This window comes from Monopterus albus, unplaced genomic scaffold, assembly GCF_001952655.1.
Source record: "Monopterus albus unplaced genomic scaffold, M_albus_1.0 scaffold11.1, whole genome shotgun sequence".
In the NCBI taxonomy this organism is placed as follows: domain Eukaryota; kingdom Metazoa; phylum Chordata; class Actinopteri; order Synbranchiformes; family Synbranchidae; genus Monopterus; species Monopterus albus.
Genome location: NW_018127891.1, coordinates 1,991,534 through 2,011,619, shown reverse-complemented (window position 1 = coordinate 2,011,619; position 20,086 = coordinate 1,991,534). Strand labels below are relative to the sequence as shown.

The 20,086-nt window shown below is 38.1% G+C and overlaps 1 protein-coding gene across 3 annotated transcripts; it reads right to left on the bottom strand.

Annotated features, from left to right (window-relative positions):
* Window positions 1–133: 133 nt before the first annotated feature.
* On the bottom strand, window positions 134–13,550 carry inpp5b (inositol polyphosphate-5-phosphatase B). Of its 3 annotated transcripts, XM_020590191.1 has the most exons (18): window positions 13,361–13,550; window positions 10,367–10,457; window positions 8,409–8,579; window positions 7,518–7,619; window positions 7,114–7,228; window positions 6,324–6,440; window positions 5,234–5,421; window positions 4,919–5,030; window positions 4,704–4,813; window positions 3,892–4,027; window positions 3,559–3,669; window positions 3,141–3,306; window positions 2,655–2,890; window positions 2,401–2,508; window positions 1,795–1,879; window positions 1,269–1,396; window positions 1,046–1,157; window positions 134–605 (listed from the first exon to the last, which is right to left on the bottom strand). In XM_020590191.1, the coding sequence occupies exons 1-18, from the start codon at window positions 13,383–13,385 to the stop codon at window positions 496–498; spliced, it is 2,223 nt and encodes a 740-aa protein (XP_020445847.1). In that variant the 5' UTR covers window positions 13,386–13,550; the 3' UTR covers window positions 134–495. The 3 variants fall into 3 exon arrangements, with proteins under 3 accessions (XP_020445847.1, XP_020445849.1, XP_020445848.1); XM_020590193.1 differs by lacking the exon at window positions 10,367–10,457 and having other exon boundaries at window positions 13,361–13,549; XM_020590192.1 differs by lacking the exons at window positions 10,367–10,457; window positions 13,361–13,550 and adding an exon at window positions 13,016–13,265.
* Window positions 13,551–20,086: the final 6,536 nt, after the last annotated feature.

Sequence of the window (20,086 nt, the reverse complement as noted above, 5' to 3'; positions counted from 1 at the left end):
CTTATGTTGTAAATGTTTAAAAAAAAAAAAAATAATATATATATATATATATATATAATTGGGACTTGAAATGTATATGGCCTTTATACACAGTTCTTCTTTGTGAATGGCAACATGGATAGTGACGAAAATGTGATTTTCCCACACCTCGTTCATATTTTTATATATAAAACAATACACTATTGAGATCAGGAACAATAAAGTACAAAGTTTCTTTTAAATAAAATAGATATTAAAAATTGTTAGGTCTCTACAGATGCTCAAAGATATACATTTAACTGCATCAAAAGTTCACAAACAATGCTCTGAAACAAAACTAATATTAGGCAAGAACTGTCTCTTACAGCAATGATTCTATTCACAACAATCTAAGAATAAAAGAAATCATATTTCAGCATCACAATCATCATTACATTTCTTAAATATTGGACTGTACATGTTTTAGTGTTTAGCTTCAGCACTAAGGATGATGGAAAAGTCCTCCATCTAGGAGATCTAGGAGGAGCCTTGGGTTAGGAAGTGCTGAAAGAACTCCCGAGTCTTCCTCTTTTCTGCAAAATCCTGCTTTGTAGGTGACCTCAGGAGCAAGGAGGCAAAAGTTGTGGCTAGCAGAAACACAAAAAATTATTCACACTGCACAGTACAGTATAAGAAAAAGGTCTTTTCATGTTTTACTATCTTTATTAGCAGTCTAATTTTTGCATATTTCAAGGAAGGTGAATGTAAAATAATTATACCTAGATGTCACAAAAATGTATTATGTTGCTACAATAGTCAAACTTTATTTATACTAGGTAGGCTGAGTGAGCACACATTTTCTTTCATAGGACCAGACTGCTTTGAGTAATGAAAAGATTACTGAAAACAGCCCTTGAGTCATAAACAGTACAAAATAAAACAGGATTTTTCACTTTCACTTTGCTTGGCTTTATATTTTTACAGCTACAGTTTTTCAGCACTTAACATAGTCATAAAAGCACTAAGCAACAGCTAATAATAAACTGACAAATGAATGACACTTGAGCAAAATACATCCTTTGCTTACCCAAGATGTTGACATCTAATCGATTGCTAGCAGAATTCTTCAACAGCTCACGGAGAAAGGCAGCTAAATAGTTGAACACATTTTGATGGCACTGAGGTAGCATGGAAATAACCTGGAGAAAATAATTTAACATTATATAAAACAAAACCGAGAGATTAACTTTTATAGTTGAAGACATCTCTGAACACATTAATGGTGACTGACTGCAAGTTGTCTCACTCACTCTCTCACACTGACTGGCACTGGAACAGCTTTCTAGGCACTGCTGGTAAAAGCAGTAGGGAACCACAGGCTCTGGGAGGGCATCTAGGAAGAGAAGTAAGGCCTCGGCCACTGAGTGGTTGCTGCCCGCTGCAGGTCAGTACTGAGTTAAGGACATAATTCTGGAGCAGATTTGGCATGTTTTGAAATGTAGTAGGTGCAAAATAAAACCAAATATGCTGTACAGAAACACAAAGCAGCACATTTTTGTTGCACTGGCTTGTATGTCAAAGTATTGTATCTGAAATGAAAGTGGCTATAACAATAAAGGACTGACTTTTAACATTAAGTTTGATAGTGATTACATTACTTGAACAGTGTAGCAAGTGTCAGAAACTAGGTAGTTTCATTTTGAATCCAATATCCATGATACAATGTCAAAACAAAAATATCTTTGGATGTCACTTTTTACTTTTTTGAAATTTTCTATAAATTTAGACAATGGTTTTTCCACCAGTGGTTGTAATGGGAATAGTTCTGAAGGATACGAAGAGAATCTGGAATGCCAGTGTCAAGGCAGTCCATTATTTCTGCCAATTCACTCCGAAGTCCAGGCTGCTGAAATATGTCTTCCTGTAGATGGAAGACAAGACTGAATTAATCTTTGTGCCCTTAAAGAGCACATTTATACATCCAAACACCTAAAACAGTGGCACCTGGACTAAACAGAATGCTCTTGTGGTTTGAGGTGTAGTAGAGCTGCAGTGGACTTCGACTTAATTAAAATTCAAAGCACAATCATATATTTAAATTACCCAACTTAAGGGCTTAAAAAAAAGATTAATTCCCACCACCAAATCATTGTAGAGGTTCTACAAAGCGGGCAAGCAACTACTTAGTCATACCTATATCTTTGTAGCCTCAAGACAAGATTAAACACTGAAGCTTTAAATTTTGCCTAATTTCTGTGGCATGTAGTAAATGTCACTGATTTGACTTTATATGAAAGACAAAAACATGTGAGACATCATAACATTACACATTTCACTTTAAGGATTTGAACCTGCAAATTAAAGGAAAAACTGAATAGGAGTATCATCTTCGTTGACTATTACAGCCACCAGAACAAAACCCGCACCATGAGATGTTCTGACCTGTTTGACTGCATTGCGGAACAAATGATCCACCATCATCCAGAGTTCTTTCGGAATGTCTAAAGGCTTTTCAGAGTTTTCTGCATTCTCATCTCCAGACATCTCTGCCTGGTGTTAGGAACAAACACAGTGATGAACAGTATTTAGCTGAAAATTTGCAAAGTTATAAAGACTATGCTGGCCTGTGATAACCCTGAATGGACTTGAGGTATTTCAATGACACTGTCCATGTTCTGCATTGTGGGGACACTAACCAGTTCACGGAGGGTCTCTTGCGGCATGTCCTGGATGGGCTCCCTCAGTTGACACAATAAATGGATGGAGGTCCCATAGCAGCTGGGCAGATAGTTTCCTGTCACAGAGATGAAGTAGTCCTTGCCACGCTCCAAGTGAAGCACCAGGATTTCTTCAATCTGTTGCTTGCCAAGGTTGAGTTCAGGTGCTGTTGAGCAGTTTACAAAAACCTCCAGCTCAATGTCCACAGAACCACCTAGGTGTCAAGAGAGGTGCTAAGGTCATTACAAACACTTTCTGAAATAGCATTGGTGATTTAAACAAAACAACCATAATCCGTCATAAATCTCATTTCTTAAGACAAAAAACTTGCCCTTGAAAATCAAAAAGATCTCCACTTCTAAGTGATCAGGCCCAAGTTTGTAAAACCAAAAGGGAGGGCTGATCCTATAACAGAAAACAAAATCTGTGGCTCCTAGATGAAAGTGACCGTATGTGATCCTCACCCTGAGCAATGAAGCCTTTTGGGGGGTTGGCTGTAAGCCAGGGCTTGCAGTATGTGGACTCATTTGGCTTCTGGATAAACTCAAACTGACACGGGACCTGGCCGTCATTAAAGAGGCTCAGTGTCTCTGCCTGGTGCTGCATGAACTTCACGTCCTTAAAGTCAAACTGAAACAACAGGGAAGGATTCATGAGTCAATACAAATACAAAGCTACTCTATGGGATATAACTATCTTTTAATTATCTGCATTAGACCCAAATCCCAAGATCAATATACTGTCTGTGTAGCTTCATTAATGGTGGTTTACTTGGTGAATTAATCAAAGGAACATGGTGAGGCAGCAATTTATTGTACAAATTGCATGAGAAAGAGATTAAATCTCCCATTACACTGTAAAAACAGAGATAGAAAACTTTACCTCTCGCTTAGACAGTGTTACAGATGGGATACATTCATTCTCCATTTTGTCAATATTGCGTACAATCTCTTCAAAGGTCTTCTTATAGGTCTCTCCATTTATTCTCTTGATCTGGACAGGAGGAAGTCAAGGCAAAGAAATAATGCAGCATGAACATATGATGCAGGCACTGACATTAAGTGGGCAGATAAAGTCAAACCTTAATCCATAATTCATGTATTATTTTCACTTATTTTCAAACTTATATGAAGGAATTTAAATGAGGGCAACTAAGTTTTTCAAAAGAAAAAACCTACATTAAAAAAATTAGCAAAAAAAGGCTGGATAATTTACCCCAATGACGAGCACAGAACTGACTGGCTTGTGGTCACTGGTCTTCAGAGCCATGTGACTCTGATAATGTTTTTGCTTGATGTTCTTCCCTTTCCACAGGATACGATCACACCACGCAGGCACACGACATTTTTCACTAAAAACAGAATAAACAAGATGTTAATTCTCAAGTATGTTCATTATATTCCTTAATATACGAAGTATTAAAGGCAAATTTTACATCTGTATCACAGTTTATTTGTACATAATTTATAAAGGTAATGATATTACCCTAGCAGGGAGAGAAGAACATACAACACAACACCACTCCTTAGTAGTACTGAGAGGCAGGTTTATTGATAACATTAAGTAACAATGTGAAAACTGGGCAGCTTAGCTGATTTATTAAGACCGCCAACGCAAATTAAAGCATGCTGTAGTTTTCTGATTTTGTATAACAGGCTCCTTCAAATGTTTAACAAGTTAAGCAATCAAGTTTAAGAACTGCTACAAAGCTTTTTCAAAAATAGTTTTAACATAGTAGAAAACATTTTCCCAGTCAAAGACACACTTACCTTGTAGCCTAGAAAACTCCCACAAAACTTTGGAATAGAGGAAACATTAAAAACTATGTAAACAGTGAAACATTTCCAGGTGCAGCTGAACTGTACTGTTTATGTTGCGAAGTGAGTGAGTGAGTAAACAATGACTGGTTTACTCTTCACATATCTTTCTGCAATTATACTTAAAAAAAAGAACATAATCCTATCATATAAAATGATCTCCTTACAAAAATCTTTACTATTCATAGTCAGCCTTTCTTATGAGATTACCTTGTATCCCACATGTCAGAGCCAGTGTCATATTTGTAGGTAGGCTGGAAGTGAATCTCTCCCTCCACAAAGCCATCAAAAACAGCCTCCTTATCGATCTGCCTCTTGAGCTGTGGACGATATACAGCTGGTTAGTATCACCACTCAAACACAAAAGATGATTAAAGACTATTCAAATTTAAAAAGCAAAAAGAGAAGACCGCTGTTAATACTACCTGGTCAAAACTGTGCAGTGTTTCAAAGTCCTTTTTGCTGATTAGCTCCTTCACATCGTCTACGTCAAGGTCACTGATTCTGTAGTTCAGATCCCCAATCCATAAAACCACACTGTCAAAGGAAACAGATAGACGCAGACAATGAATTTGCTCTACATGGTCACTACAGGCATAACATACTAATCCTAAATATACATTTCTGGATTTGAACATAGGTTTGCAGAAAGTGGTCTTGGTTAGCACAGTTAACTGTATCATTGCTATAGTGGTATAAAACCTATATTAACAGTCCATAGAGAAGTCTTTAAATCATACTTGTGCTTCATGATAGTGAATGGAGGCTGAGTAGGGTCAAGCTGTCGAAACTGTAAACGGCTGCAAATATCCTTGTAGTCTTGATTACGTCTCTCATATTCTTCAATGTGGGCAGCTAGGTGAGAGTTGACAACACAGATGTCAGAGTGGTGGAAGCGAAAACGTATGGCCACAGCGCCCTTGTTTCCCTGCAAGTCAGTGAGAGATGCAAATGGGAAAGAAAAATTAAGTCAGAGTTATGTAAGCAACACAGCTGAAAGCTCTGGCAAAAAGATTTGGAAGAAAAAAAAACTGGTTTAGATTATATGTAACTTGACAATCTGATATTATGGAAAGACTTTAATAATGTCAAGTTTCAGATGGGTCTTGGTGCAGAGCATAAACCAGTCTCTCAGTATCGTAGGAAAGGATGAAGCCCCCACTGGGGAGAGGTCAGCCATCTGCTCTACACTGCAGGGACTGCTAAGTAAGCATAGCTGCATACAAGACAAGAATAGCCTATTCTGCAACAGCACATAAGGGAAAGTTGGAGCTGCTGGACGTAGCACTTAATGGCTCCAAAGTCCAAAGAAGAAAAACAATGAGCTTTACAGCACTGGCTCAGTTTGTTTATGCATTTTTCAGTGTACTTCACCATTTTTAATAAATTCATTTAGCGTTTAAATTTTCAGCACTGCCCAATAAGCCCTTGTGCATAACATCACCTTATTTATTACTACTTGCCCTCAGTCATTCCTTTAAAGAAACAGTTATTTCTAGGAACCCACAGGCTTTTTTTCTGCCATGTTCATTTGTTGTCATAATGTAATGTTTAGAAACTTCCTGTTTTGTGTCATAATTTAAAATTATGGAAACGTAATGTATTTAATGTAAAGTTGAAGGTGAGGCCAGTGACATTACCAATAGCTGACTCAGTCCCCAGTAAATTTTCTTTTAAAAATTCAACTCAAATATTTTTGGTACATGTGCCTGTTTAAAACATTTAAAGAAAAAACATTTTTTTTATTACATCTCTGACAAAGCAAGACAAAGGAGAGCCAGCACGGGAACCTGTACATAAAAGAAGAAGACCTGCAGAAACAGTCCTTACCATCCTTCCCATGATGCCAGTGCCCACAGTTTCAGCCTCCACATCAGAGATGAACTCTGCATGCTCCTTCTTCACATAGAAGATCAACATGATGCCTACCAGGCGCACCAACTTCACCTGCAGAAGAGGACAAGTAAACATGCATTTATACAGTTATTTATACAGAAGATGCACAACACACAGAGTAATGGAACATACTAATTTGCTGGCTATTGTTATGTTACAGGCTCAAAAGAGCTTTAATGTGGTTTTTGCTGCTTATAAAAGCATCTTAACTGTTTGTCAACTGCCAGTACAAGAGACAAAAATAGTATTTACAGCTGGATACATTTAGTCACGCACACTATCTTATCTCAAGGAAAACAAAGCTGAAAAGTACATCTGAAAATAGAAAACAGTTATGCATGGGCATAAGAAAAATAGTTTGATAAGCCTCTATGTCAATCCTAAAAGAATTAACACTGAGATATTTATGTAAAACACTTATTGCTGCTTGCCATGCCACATTATCAGTTACTGAGGATCCAAGTGTGCGTGCTTTAATCACACATCATTATACTGGTTTTGTGACTTACAGACATCCTGTAAGCCCTAAGATGGCTACAGAACACAGCCTATCTAAGAAAAGAGGAAGTTAATAAGTGAGAATCAGCATTCCGAGAAAAGGGAAGTTGATGAAAGCAAATAAAGGGAAGAAAAGAAAAGGAGCAAAAAGCAACTTTAAATACAAGGCCTGGCTTAACATTCACAGGTCCAGAAAAGCAAGATTAAAAGAAAAAACATTTCTTACCAAGGCATACTTGGCATCTGGATGCAAGGCCTCAGACACAGCCTGCATCCACTCCAGCTCTTTGGGGGTGTCATTGAAGAAGAAAGCCTCTTTACTGAGGTCAAGCTCCTGGAAACTACAAGGAAGAACAAATGGTTAAAAAGTTCTTCAAAGTCTAATTTACACTATCCCCTGAACCTCTGTGGCATTCACAAAACGTTTTCTCTCCTTAACAACGAAGTGTGGGCAGGGTTAGTGGACACCGAATGTTGAAGAATCTGTGGGTGGGTATGTTCTACTTAAAACAGGATCAATGGCTACATACATATGCCAGAGGTCTGAGCAGGATACAGTATGTCTGTCTGTGTAATGGCATTAAGCAGAGAACTGCACAGCTATTCTCCAGCAGGGTGAATGTGACTTACCCTACACAGTAAATGTCTGGAGGGTCGAGAGTGCAGCTGAGCCAAGGACGGAGGCTTTCCTTTGGTGTCTGTCCATTCACATTGTATGTGCCAAGGAAAAAGCTGACACAGAACAGGGAGAGAGGAGGAGTGGGCGCAAAGAAGAGGCATTCAGAGTTGCTGCTAAGGGTCTAATGCAAAATCATTTTTTTCTTGTGATTTCCATGTTACATCAGGGGAGATAATAGCACAACAATGACAGCAGTCTCTATCAATACCTTCCTGCTTTACTGCAGCACTCTAGCCCATGTCTTGAAATTCTGAGTAGGCTGAATAAACATTACAGCTCTTTTTCAGTAATGTTCCTATTAATTTACACTCACACAGAGCTACACCCAGGAGCTGTATACAGTGCATAAAGACAAAGGAGAATAAAAATAGTCTTATCTTCTGACCGCTGAGCACCTGCACTGAAACTTCAGTGCCTTACTGAAGGGCAACTCAACTGTGATTAATGGTGTGAGGGACAAGCCTTTGTGATTTACATCTCTGAGATTTATTCTGCAGGTCCAGATTGAAAACTGGCTTCCTTCCATTCAATAACCCCCTTCCGTGACCTTCAGGCAGCTGCAGCTCTGCTCATACTCTTACGCAGAACAGTACAGAGCTCCTTATTTTGTGCTGACCACCTGAGGTAACTAGAAAGTTGTTGAAGCTGTCTTTACACAAAAGTCTTCGTGTGCTGCTTTCCTAAGCCGTATTCCAAACCTGCACATCTGATATAAACAACTTCCTACAGCAACCAAATAACCTACTCACATGTCCAAATTATTGATTAGATATTTGACTATACAGGCTCTGCAGAAGCATTTGTGAACAAATGTTGTGAACCAGCAGTTAAGTGTAACATACCTGTAATTCTCCAGGTAAGTGTAAAGCTCCTCATTCTTCAGCAGCTCACACCTGATCAGATTGTCGCGCAGGCCGAACTGCGGCATGGTCAGTATCTGAGCCTTGTTAGACGGGGTGTGGCTGGAGGAGCGCACCAGGTCATCCCGGTCGTCTCGATTGGGGATGCCCCGACTGCACCCCAGGAGAGAAGAAATAACAGTTAGTCATGGGAGTGAGTGAAAAAAGACCAAGATATTGTGACATGCTGGACTGATTTCAAAAGGAACATGCATCAGGATGATCATAAACTGTGCATCTGGTCTGAGTTGTTTAAAGTTTTCACATACCAATGTATAGCTGACAGACTGTTTTCAGGATATTCTCTAACCTAATTATGCTACGTAATAATACCTCTCATAAAAATTATAAATGAAATCATGTCAAACTCATTCCACCCTGCTCACGACTCAGCTTAATGTAAAGTAGAGCACCACGCTGCTAGGAGGACACCAGGCTATGCAGTGAAGCTCTATTTTCATGATGCCAATATGGAATTAGGCTGAGAAGAGAGAAGGAAATGCAATAGGCCTCGACACTGTAATCTTCCAGGAATATGCTGTAACCTAACTCCATCTCAAAATATACAGGAAGAATTCATTCAAACAGAGCTAGCAAAAGCCTCCAGGTTAAACAACTGCATTGAACAAATTTGCATTTTGAACCTTTGCAGCCTTAAATAAAATAAACACTCCTCACCAAACTGCTGCTAGGCACAGACACACGCCACATGTTGTAAAACTGTAATCCTGTAACTGTAACCATTAGTAACTAAGCTAGTGTGAAATTACAATGCAAGCACATAACTGCACTGTGTTGAATGAATTTAACAAGTAAAAATTTCATGTGTTGAAAACACTTATGAGCGTGCAGATGATGCAGTTTTAGAACTTAAAATAAATATAGTTTGTACATGTTTTTATGAGGGGGAAATGCCATATGCCAATATGTCTGTTAAATGCATATTAACTAAGAGTTTACACATTGTCTGATAAATCAAGTGAAAACTGGACAGGAGGTGGTGACTAACCCCTCCATGACACTCTATACTATGCTCTGTAAATTTGCCACCTAGCAAATGCTGTACACATTTTTCAAACCGTGGCGAGTCATTTCAAACAGTCAGCAATGGAGGAGCTCTCATCAGCTGAAAGTTTGAAACAGTGGCTGTCAGACCAAAGAAGTCACATTCTTTTGCACAGAGAGAGTGGGACAAAGAAAGAGCAAACACCAGGGTTAACATCATTTTGACCTTTTGAGATGGGGAGCATTAGAAGTAGCCAAACAACTCAGATTTGATTCAGAAATAATGTTCTTCCTTCTGCATTTGTTAGCATCTAAAGCTAATACATTTGTTTTGGTAACATTAGCAACCAAGCATGGTCACAATTATAGCTTTGTATTGAATTAATATGATTTTAGTTACCGTTTTAGTCATTCTAGCTTCAACCAACAAGAGCTTTGTGTGACATCAGCAGTAATTACTATAATATTAATAAAATAATTACTGGACTGCCAATTTTACTTGTTAGTCAGCTAATCAGAGCTTCAAACTGGAGGTGGCATTTTGTAGAGTTTGTTGCAACCAGGCAGCTGTATTGGATGTGATGGGAGGGGCAAAAAGCAGTTTGGATCAGCTCATGGTGTCAGCTTGTTCTGAGTCTCACTAGACCCCTCTAGCAGCTTAAAGGAAATTAGGTAGAGTCGCTTTAAGCCTCAGATACAAACAACACATTTTGAAAAATGAATATTTAAAAACCTCTTTATGAGAAAACTCTGCAGGGCACCTTTAAGCAACAGTACTTGCACTTCAAATAGCTGAATATTCTAAGACTGTTCCTACCATTATGTAAAAACACTTAGTCATGTAATGAGTTTTGGGTTTGAGAGCTCCACCATGTGAATTAAAATAAAGGCCTTACCTCTCCACACTTGAATACACTCTGGACTTCTGTGTCCCACTGTTAGAACCGTTCTCTCTTTCTAAATCTCCCTTTTTGTCTAATGATTTCTCTGTTTGGAAAGAGCAGGAAGGGATAAAGAAGAATAACAAAATGTTTAATTTACTTGTTTATAAAGATAAAGCAATAGCATAGCACAATTCTTTTTTTGTGCCTGCAGACTGTCCGCACTTTTAATGACAGAATAATATCTTGTTTGCTGGTTGTTAGTTAAGACAATGCGTCACTGTGTCTTGCCAGCTACTGGGAGACCTTGCTATTGACATAATCTTAAAATCTGCCCAAGGCACTAATAGCCCAGAATTATACTAATGAGAAAGAACCCAGCTCTGAGCAAACCCATTCTACATCAAACCTTTAATAACTAATGTGGAGACTGAGTTAAAGCCTACTGTGACTAAGAATAAAACAAATACAGACAGTAGCACAAATGTCAGTAATAAAAGTGCCATGTCAGGGCTCAGTTATTTTATCTTGGCCATCTTTTGCGGTTGGTTACACTTGCTGCATTCTAAGTAACTGGCTTTAATGGGTGAGTGTGAAGTATGAGACAGCACTGCCCCTGTTTCCTGCAGCTTGGCAGAGACCACAGATGGCTCCTCTGAAAGGAATAGCCATGTTTTTGAGAAGGAAATTAAACTCTACCAGGTTATGCTTAGAGTGCCCCTGACCAACAGCATGCTTTAGTATTTAAGAGATAAGACACACAACATATCCCAGTTTTTTCAAGGGATATCACAGGCAGTATCTGTAATGCATTAGTCTTCTGATCTGTTTGTGTGCACCGTTCAACACAAGAACCCTGCGGCTGAAATACACTGAGATTACATTAACTGATGGGACATGAATATCAAACAGTACTAACATTACGCAACAGCTTTTGAAACAAGGTCACAGAGGTAAGGAAATACTACAGAAGTAATAAACCCCTAATTAAGATTTGAAAAAACTGTGCAAATCCCAACAGCACAATTTCAAGTACAAAGGTATGGATTTTGTCACCACTGTGTCTAATGTAGCACTAAAGTATGAGCAATTTAGACTAAACAAGTTTAGTGCTTTTTATTATTACTACCACAGTTAATGTAAAACTATATTTTCAATATTTTTGCCACTTCTTTGTTTTTGAAAGGAAATTATCTGGCCACTCCAACATGTCTATGTGCCACAAATCCTTACGTTGTCCATTTCATTTTGTAAAATAAAATAATCAAAAAGTTAAGAGTATGCAAGGTCAACTATAATCACCATTTTAAAATTCCCAGAATGATAAACTGATGCTTTAATTCAAAGCTAGTGATTTTGACAACTGAGTGAAGAGCAAAAGCAAATAACCCTTTGTTTGACTCAGAAAACTTGCACCAAACTGTGAGATGATTTTAGCAGCGTGTGCTTCAGGATTGCTACAGTTGAAATGATGAAAATCTCCTTGGGCATACACAGACAACTTACATGTAACTGCCAAACTGACTCAAGAATTAGTCCATGAGTATTAACCCTTGGGTTGCAGGAAATGACAAATAAAACCAGGCCCGTGAGGGATAAGTTCAAACCTATTTTATAGTTTGCACTGGTAATTTTACAGTACAGCAGTCTTCATTTTACTCTGCTGAGTCATATATAACATAAGACCAAACAAGAATTCTAGAAGTATTTCTCAGTGAACTACTGTTTTTGAAAAGGCAGAATAGTAATGAAAAAATAAACATTGCAAAAATATATACAAGTGTGTAACATTGTGCCTAAAACTGAGAATGTTATCAAAATAAAGTAAACACAGTATGCTGCTGCTGAAAAGTGAAACAGTAAGCTTTGTTTTTTCTACCTTAATGCTACCTGCTAATGTTGTAATGTTCTTAAGCAGTACTCCAACACTTTGTTGAATAAACCTAAGCAATAGGCCACAGCAAATGTTTGCAAGGCGAACCTGAACGAGGCCCTGACCCCCTAAGGGTTCTGTGTGAGTAGTGCAGTTATTACACGGTATATTTTACGTTCCTGCACATGCTTTGGTTTTCTCATTAAGTCTAACTATTTGCAGTTTCACATTCCTACAGTGTGCCTCTTTATCTGTGGTTGATCGCAAATTAGCATACATGTCAAACTGTTATGCCCTATTAGGTCAAAGACTCTGCCACATTTAAAACAGTCTTTTTTTTAAACTACAACTGCACGACGTTCAGCGTTGCACAACTTACAGTATGTACCATAAAGTTTATGATCACCAGCTATACGCAATTAATAGCAAAGAGACCAATTATGTGAATCTATTATTTCTCAACTGTAGATCAACAGGCATTTAAAAAGACACATTCCCTGCCTTAGTAAATGCCTGGATAGCACTGAGTGACAGAAAGACAGGTGAAAGTTAAGCAGACAGTGACTTAGTGCGACAAAAAAGTAACTTGGTGCGACGCCGTCAGTTTACAAACATTTAGCTAAAGCTAACAGACTAGGTTAGCTATGAGGATGAACGGCAAGTCAGCGTCTCTATTTTGAAACGGTTGTAGAATAAAACTGCACATTTCTGAAAGAGCAGGACAAAAACAGTGTCTGGCTGAATGACAGACTATAATTCTTTGTCACTAAAACACATTATCGCACACCAACCTTGTCAGGTGTGTCGTTTTCTGTCGCACAGAGACCACTGACATAATGAGCATTATCTAACTACCGTCTAATCATAAGAGCTAACGTTAGCACTAAAGGCAGAGACTGTGGATGCTATTAGTAACTTAGCTAATATTACTGAGATTTAACCACTGTTCCGCCAAACGAAACCTGGCCCTCTAGCTAATATGGCTAAAGTTAGCTTATTTGAACTAAGCTACTACTGCTCGCTAGCTTTAGCTGTGAAGCTAGCTATTCAGAGCCGACTGAATGCTACGGAGTGATGCAACGGCGTTTACTTTTCACCTCCTCAAAAATCTCGAAGTTAGCAATAATTGTTCATACCAGAGTCTCTCATCACCCCAGACATGTCACTGCACCGCTACCAAGCATTCTGTGCATAGGAGCAATGTCCAATCTGTCTCAGACCTGCCCATGCTAACGCTACGGAGGAGGAGTTCACTTTTCCTTGCTGCTATGCAGAAAATGCAACCGGAAAATGTTCCAGTTCAGTATAGGTTGAGCTCATACACTTCAAGAGGGCAAATACATTGTAAAATTACTGTGGGGATTAAGAAGAATAATTTCCACACAGTTATATATGATACAGTATGCACCATGTGTCATAAACAGCATGACCCTCATCTAACATAGATAAAATCAAAATTCAGGCTGCGGCCACCACCAGGGTTCAGGCTGTTGATTCTAGGCCTTACAAGAGAAGATACCAGGTGTATATTGCGGTGGTTTTCGTCCTGTTTTTAGTTTTCCTGGTAAATTAATTTGATTGCATTCCAGTGTGTGGTTGTGTTGTCTTTAATTTCTTGAGTGGGAGCAAACTAATTCCTTGTGTGCTTGCATACTTGGTGAATAAAGCTGATTGACTGACTGACTGACTGATTCTCACTCACTCTCTTAACAGTAGAAACACAGAAGGTGAAAGTTAGAGCGGCATTAAGACAACTGCATTCAAAGGAAGTGGTACTTGCAAAATTGTGTTATGATGCAACCCTTTGATGCAGACTTTAATTTATGTGAATGCTATAGATATAAAGAAGAACATCTCCTGTCACCCACTGCACAATAATAGGAAACCTATTCCACTTGGGAGAGAATTTTTGGAGAAGCTGGCTCTAAACTTCAACAAATAAAGATTGGATGCCAAACCTGTTTCCAGGTGCTGGTTGAGTTTAATGTTTCTTATTCCAAGGGGTGCAATTGTCTGTTTGACCACTCCATGGCCTCTGATAGCATTGGTGTACTTGTTGATCCACTCAAATTTGGGTTTCTGTATAGGAGACTTGCAAACCTCTGGAGAGGGACAGACCGACAGAGTGAGAGAATTAGAATAAGCTCAAATGATCATAATACTGTATCAGTGAGTAATACTACAAGAGCCTGAGCTGAACTTGGCATTTTCTGCTGATTTTTTCAAGCAATAGTAGAAAAACTATAGCAACACTGATACTGATACTAAGCTGCATGGTGGAAACAAGAATTCATATTTATTGATTCAACTAGTGTTAAAGAAATAGAGGAGTGGTCATTTCTCAAGCATTTTAAAGCATTCTGTTTCTTGCACATGGGTTTTGTCTGTATGATGAACTGTGCTCCTACACTGTAAGACCACACTTAGAGTGCTTTAAATGTGACTACAATTTACAGGTGCTACATTGCATTAAGGAATCTCACTTGTTCCTGCTTACTTTCTCAATTTCTCACACTCTTCATTTGAACAACAACATCAGGTGCCAGGTCATTTAATCACTAGTATTCCTTTGTGGCTCTCAGAGCACCATGGCAAATGTAACACGGAAAGCATATTTGTCTTTGTCCATGTTCAACTGGGGTTTCCACTGTGAAAAATAGTGAACCAGTGGCGAACGGGATTAGTACTCAAATGCAAAAGAGTGATGGGAACATATTTCTAACATAACAAAAGGTTTCCTAGAAAAGTCTCAGTCTCAGTTGACTGAGGTCTCTTGGCTATTGATTTGACTAATTGACTTTCATGGGGCAGCCCTACAATCTTTTTCCAGTTTTAAATGTGGTTCTCAGTATTTTAATGTCAAAATGCAATAATAATAAAAAATGTATTTTGTTGTTTCAGACATAATGTGCACCCAAAGAGATTGAAGACTGGCTGAGCAGGTTTTATCCAAACAAATGGTTAGTGCAGATTATTTGTGCTTCTTTATCTATAGCTGCCTTCTACTTTGTTCAGAAAAGAAAATCAAAAGATATGAATCCAAACAAAGAATCTGTGATGTACAACAGAATGTAAATAGGTGGCGTCCTTGTTTGTGCTACTCTCCTGTTGCAGTGAAAAGATTTAACACTTAATCTTCTTGTTGCCAGTTTTGTTAAGTGGCATGTATGTATGTTAAGTGGTATTAAATTAAAAGCATTTTTCTTAAACCTTTTACCAATGATCAAGTTTTTTAAAAGATAGTCAACCCTGAATAAAAGCAATACTGTAAACATATAAGAGGTGTCTCTATGGGCTGACCTACCACTCCACGCCCTGTTGACCTCGCTGAGAAAAAGCCGTGAGTTAGACCCAAAAGGAAGCCTGAGCTCTAACTCCTCATCCCGGTAACTTACTCTCACTCTGGTATCAGCACCTAGAATCAGAGAAAGAGCAAAGAACAACATGTGATGTTCAGTTTTATGTGGTAGATTAGATAATTAATATAATTGGGCTGTAATGGAAATGAGGGGAACTCACCCACAACTGCAAGCTCTTCTGGGGAAGAAACTAAAATGAGTGCAGCATGAAAAATGTGTTAGGGGAACTTCATAGGAATTACTGTCATGGCATTTGTCACAAGAAGCAACATCAGTGAAGCTGCCTTTGTTACTGTCAGTTTAGTTGTGATGATGTTAAACATATAGAAGCTGCTCACCTTCCACAATAGCAAAGTCAAGAGAGACGGGTATGATGTCCTCCAGTGACACATCATCAGCAGTAATGGCCATTCTTCGATGAGTGTAAATAAAGATTCTACAAAACATTACTGACTTTTCAATTACATTATTTTTAAAATATACTCTTAATTAATTCAATTATCAATTCAATTTCATCAAAGACAGGTAAGGATGTGGATATAATCAAAGTTAACCTGTATAACTTAATGTAATCCAATACAACAGCCCTGCAGTAAATACTTCCTCTGTGAAGTTTACATACTGTCATTCTGTGAGACCAGCCTGATGCAACTCTGTGGTAATTTGTGAGGCCAGTTCGGGGGATTGCCACGAACTGTGCTTTCCTTTGAAATCAAGCAGGCTGTATAATAATACACAGAGGCTATAACCAATTTGTACCATCTGTCAAAACTCACGCATGTTCTTTTGCAGACTCCACCAAGCCCAGCAGTCTGCTTTCTGTAATTTTATCAAACAGGATATCACATTGGACAGCATGTTTACATGTTAGTTAAGGATATCAGATCAGTTGTGGCATTAAAATGCTACTTATTATGTAGCACAAAAAAAACAATCTAATATTATAATTACAAAATACTATTGGGTACAATCGTGCTGCATAAAAAGTGCACTTTAAGTACATTTTCGAGATACATAGAACTGAGTGGCCTTTTGCCACTTCTGCCTCTAACTAGCAACAGCTGGTGAAACAAAGCTACCATCTTGTGGACGAAAGGTCTTACTACAAATGTTGCGCTAGATTTTAACGACAAACGACTAAAGCTGCTCTTATACCGAGATCTGCGTCGTAAATGCACTGTGTTGACTGAAATCACAGGCTAAGTCCTGTTTATTCAGACAGACTGCGGCCATGTGGCAGAGCCTTTCTCTTACAGGCCTGACTCTGATATTCTCATTCTTCACCGCAGTCGTGTTAGTTCAACTCAGTTTGAAGCAGGCAATCTTTAGTTTAGCCTACTAATCCATAAACCAGAATATGCGAGTAGTAAAGGATACTGTGATGCAGTTTTCTTCCTTTTCCAAAGTTTCTTGAATTGCGACGGACTGATCCATAATGAAGAGACTAGTGTGACAACTTCTGCCCCGCCTTTTCCAGAAGCAAGTACTTGAGGGGTTTCCACTAGACCGGTTATTTTTCTCCGAAGTGAAACTCGGGTGTGAGCCTGCTGCAGGAGAGACACTTCTGGGGCTCCCTGTAATCCGACATTGTTCCCTTTCACTCCAGATGTTTTCTCCTTCCTCCGCTGCTGGCCCAGCCCGACCCAGTCTGCCACGCACTGTGCACCCGGACTGACGTCACATCTGGGCTGGCATGCAGTCAGTTTGGTTTGGATTAGGCCTCAGTTTAGTGACAATAGACCCGTCTTCCTACTTCTGCAAAGTTAGATCAAAGCTTTCTAGGAGCTCTGGTGGTTAGTACAAAACCCCTAAGCGGGGTTTTGTCGGGAGGGAAGCCCACCTATAATACATTTATTCTGCTCAAAATAATAAGAGAATGTTATATATCTGAGTCAGTTTTGTAATGATTTGTTTTCCTACGGATCACAATGGCGGATCATATCTATTTAGCCCAACTGTATTTCTGGCATATTATTATTTTTGTCTATTTGTATTTTGTCTTCATTTTACTGATCTTATTTCATTCTGACTTTATTCTGGTTTTTATTGCTTGTTTTTGAATGGCATGCCAATGTTTTTTATTGGCTACATAAAGCACTTTGAATTGCCTCAATGTTAGAAATATGCTGTAAAAACAAAGTTACCTTGCTTTGCTTAGACCTAACTATGACCTTTGGCATTAACCTGAAGAACAAGGATCTCTACTCAGAGTCACCTTTGACTTATTAGCAGTATGGGACGACTAATACTGGATTTGTGAGGCCCAGTTTTATATCAATTTTTAAAAATCTGATAATAATACATTTGCCAATGCTATCTTAAAAATAAATAAATATAACTTAAACAATTGCAGTTATGAGCCCCTAAAATATTTAGTACAAATTACCTTTCACACCCCTCTATGGTTAGTATATGACACAATCAAATGAGGATGTATGAGCCATATTTTTATTGGATAGATAGATATATAATTTTTATGCACATAGATATATAATTTTTATGCACATAGATATATAATTTTTATGCACAATCACCATACTTGGTATAGTACACAAAACTAAATAAACCAATATAATTCTGATTTCATTTAACATTTATATGATGCCATTATACCATAAAATATACTTTGTAAACCACACAGTATAGACACAGAATACAACTCACAAGTAGCTAAAAGTACTGAAGTGCACATTTCGTTATGATTACATCTACAGAAATGCTCCAGCAAACCTCCACAACACCCTGTAGTAGCTTAGCATTTGTGTTTCATAAAGTGCATAAAGAATCTTAGCTGTGTTACTTTTACAGTGGCTTGGAGAGATGATAATCTAGAAAAAAGGTTTTGGTAATAAAACATTTATACCTGCTTTAACAGAAATGCTGCATTTAAGCTCATTCACCCGAAATAAATTTAGTCTACAATCGTAATGAAGTGAGAAGGTACAAACAAAAACCATTTTTAAAAAGGCAACACCTGAATTCAGTTACAGTGATGGGGCAAGGACACAGGTTAAACCAATTACAAGTTATTTAGTAATTTAAAATTATTTCTTAAAAACTTAAAAACTCAGAAGAAAGCTTGTTTTAATATATCATTTTGCCAAGTATAAGGATTATTTTCTCCCTTGTTTTATTGGTTCCTGAAGTTGATGTAGTTTCATGTAGAAATACTGTTCAAGGCTGTTTTGATTGGTCTTGAACCAGAGATAAAAAGTGACGAGGAAGTTTTTAGTTAAACAAGAAACAACACATAATTCCATACATATAGTATATATACACAGTACACATATGAATATCAATACAATAAATAGGTGTAAATGAAGTAGTGTTAACCTCTGCACTACTAAGCTGTATTTCTTGAGGTGCTGGGAGTTACACAAAGCTTCGGTTATGACCCACACAGCAGCTGAGTAAGCTCATACTTAGCACAGCAGTAAAGTGATGGTAAGCAGGCAAAGTAACCAAGTGATCAATTCTGTGTGAAGATAAGGACCTCTTGTGGCATGAGAGGGGACATTCAGCGTTCCATTCAACCACAGACAGGAGGTCAGAGTGGCATTGCAGCACTCCAGATGACATGGAGGTTGTGTAGTGGACTTGCATGGAGTTTCGGCAGAACAGTTGGCGGTACAACTTGCTGTCCACTGCACCTTGGAATTTACAGTCTCCTTTTTCAGCTGCAAAGGAAATAGCATTTGGGAAAGAATAGCATGAGGCCTACAGTACAAGAGGTTAAAAGTCTAATTATGAGATTTACTGTAATGTTAAAACCCTCTGTCTATTCATCTTTGAGCATGTTTTATTTAGAATAACATAATATCATATAGCGCAAAACTGAGAAAAGCAGTGGAAACTACTGACAAACACAATATTTTAAAATTTAAATCTCTGAATTATTTGTTAAATTAATTGTGTTCAGTTATTGAATTTGGAGATTTTTGTCATTATGTCTGGCAGTTTTCACCTGACAGTGTTTCTCAGAGGAGGAGCATATTTGAAGGGCTTGAGTTTTAAAAGTGGTGTAGCAATCTCCGTCAGTACATACACCATGATGGCATTTCATTCCCTGAAAAAACAATACAGAAGAAGGTACGATACTAATCTTACACCACATAACAGGAAGTCAATACCAACCACTGGGAAATGGTTAAAAGTCAACACTGTATACAAATAATTTTGTATTAAACACTGACAACTGCCACAAACCAGATACAGAGATTCATTCACATTTTGTTCTTACGTTGTTTGCCGTTGTGTGTGGACTGGTGGTCATTGTTGTGGTTGGTGCTGTTGATGTGCTGTTTGGAGTTACTAAAATCATGTGAGAAAAATATTTAGTTAAAAAAGCAAACCTAAGACTTAGATACACATATGTAAACATACAGTCTTTACTTATAAGATGAAATAAAATCTAATCATTTGTAGGACAGAATGAGGCTGAAAAAATTCATCAAACAATTGTGAGGGTCATGAAATAGGAAGATTAAAAATGTGAAAGAAGGG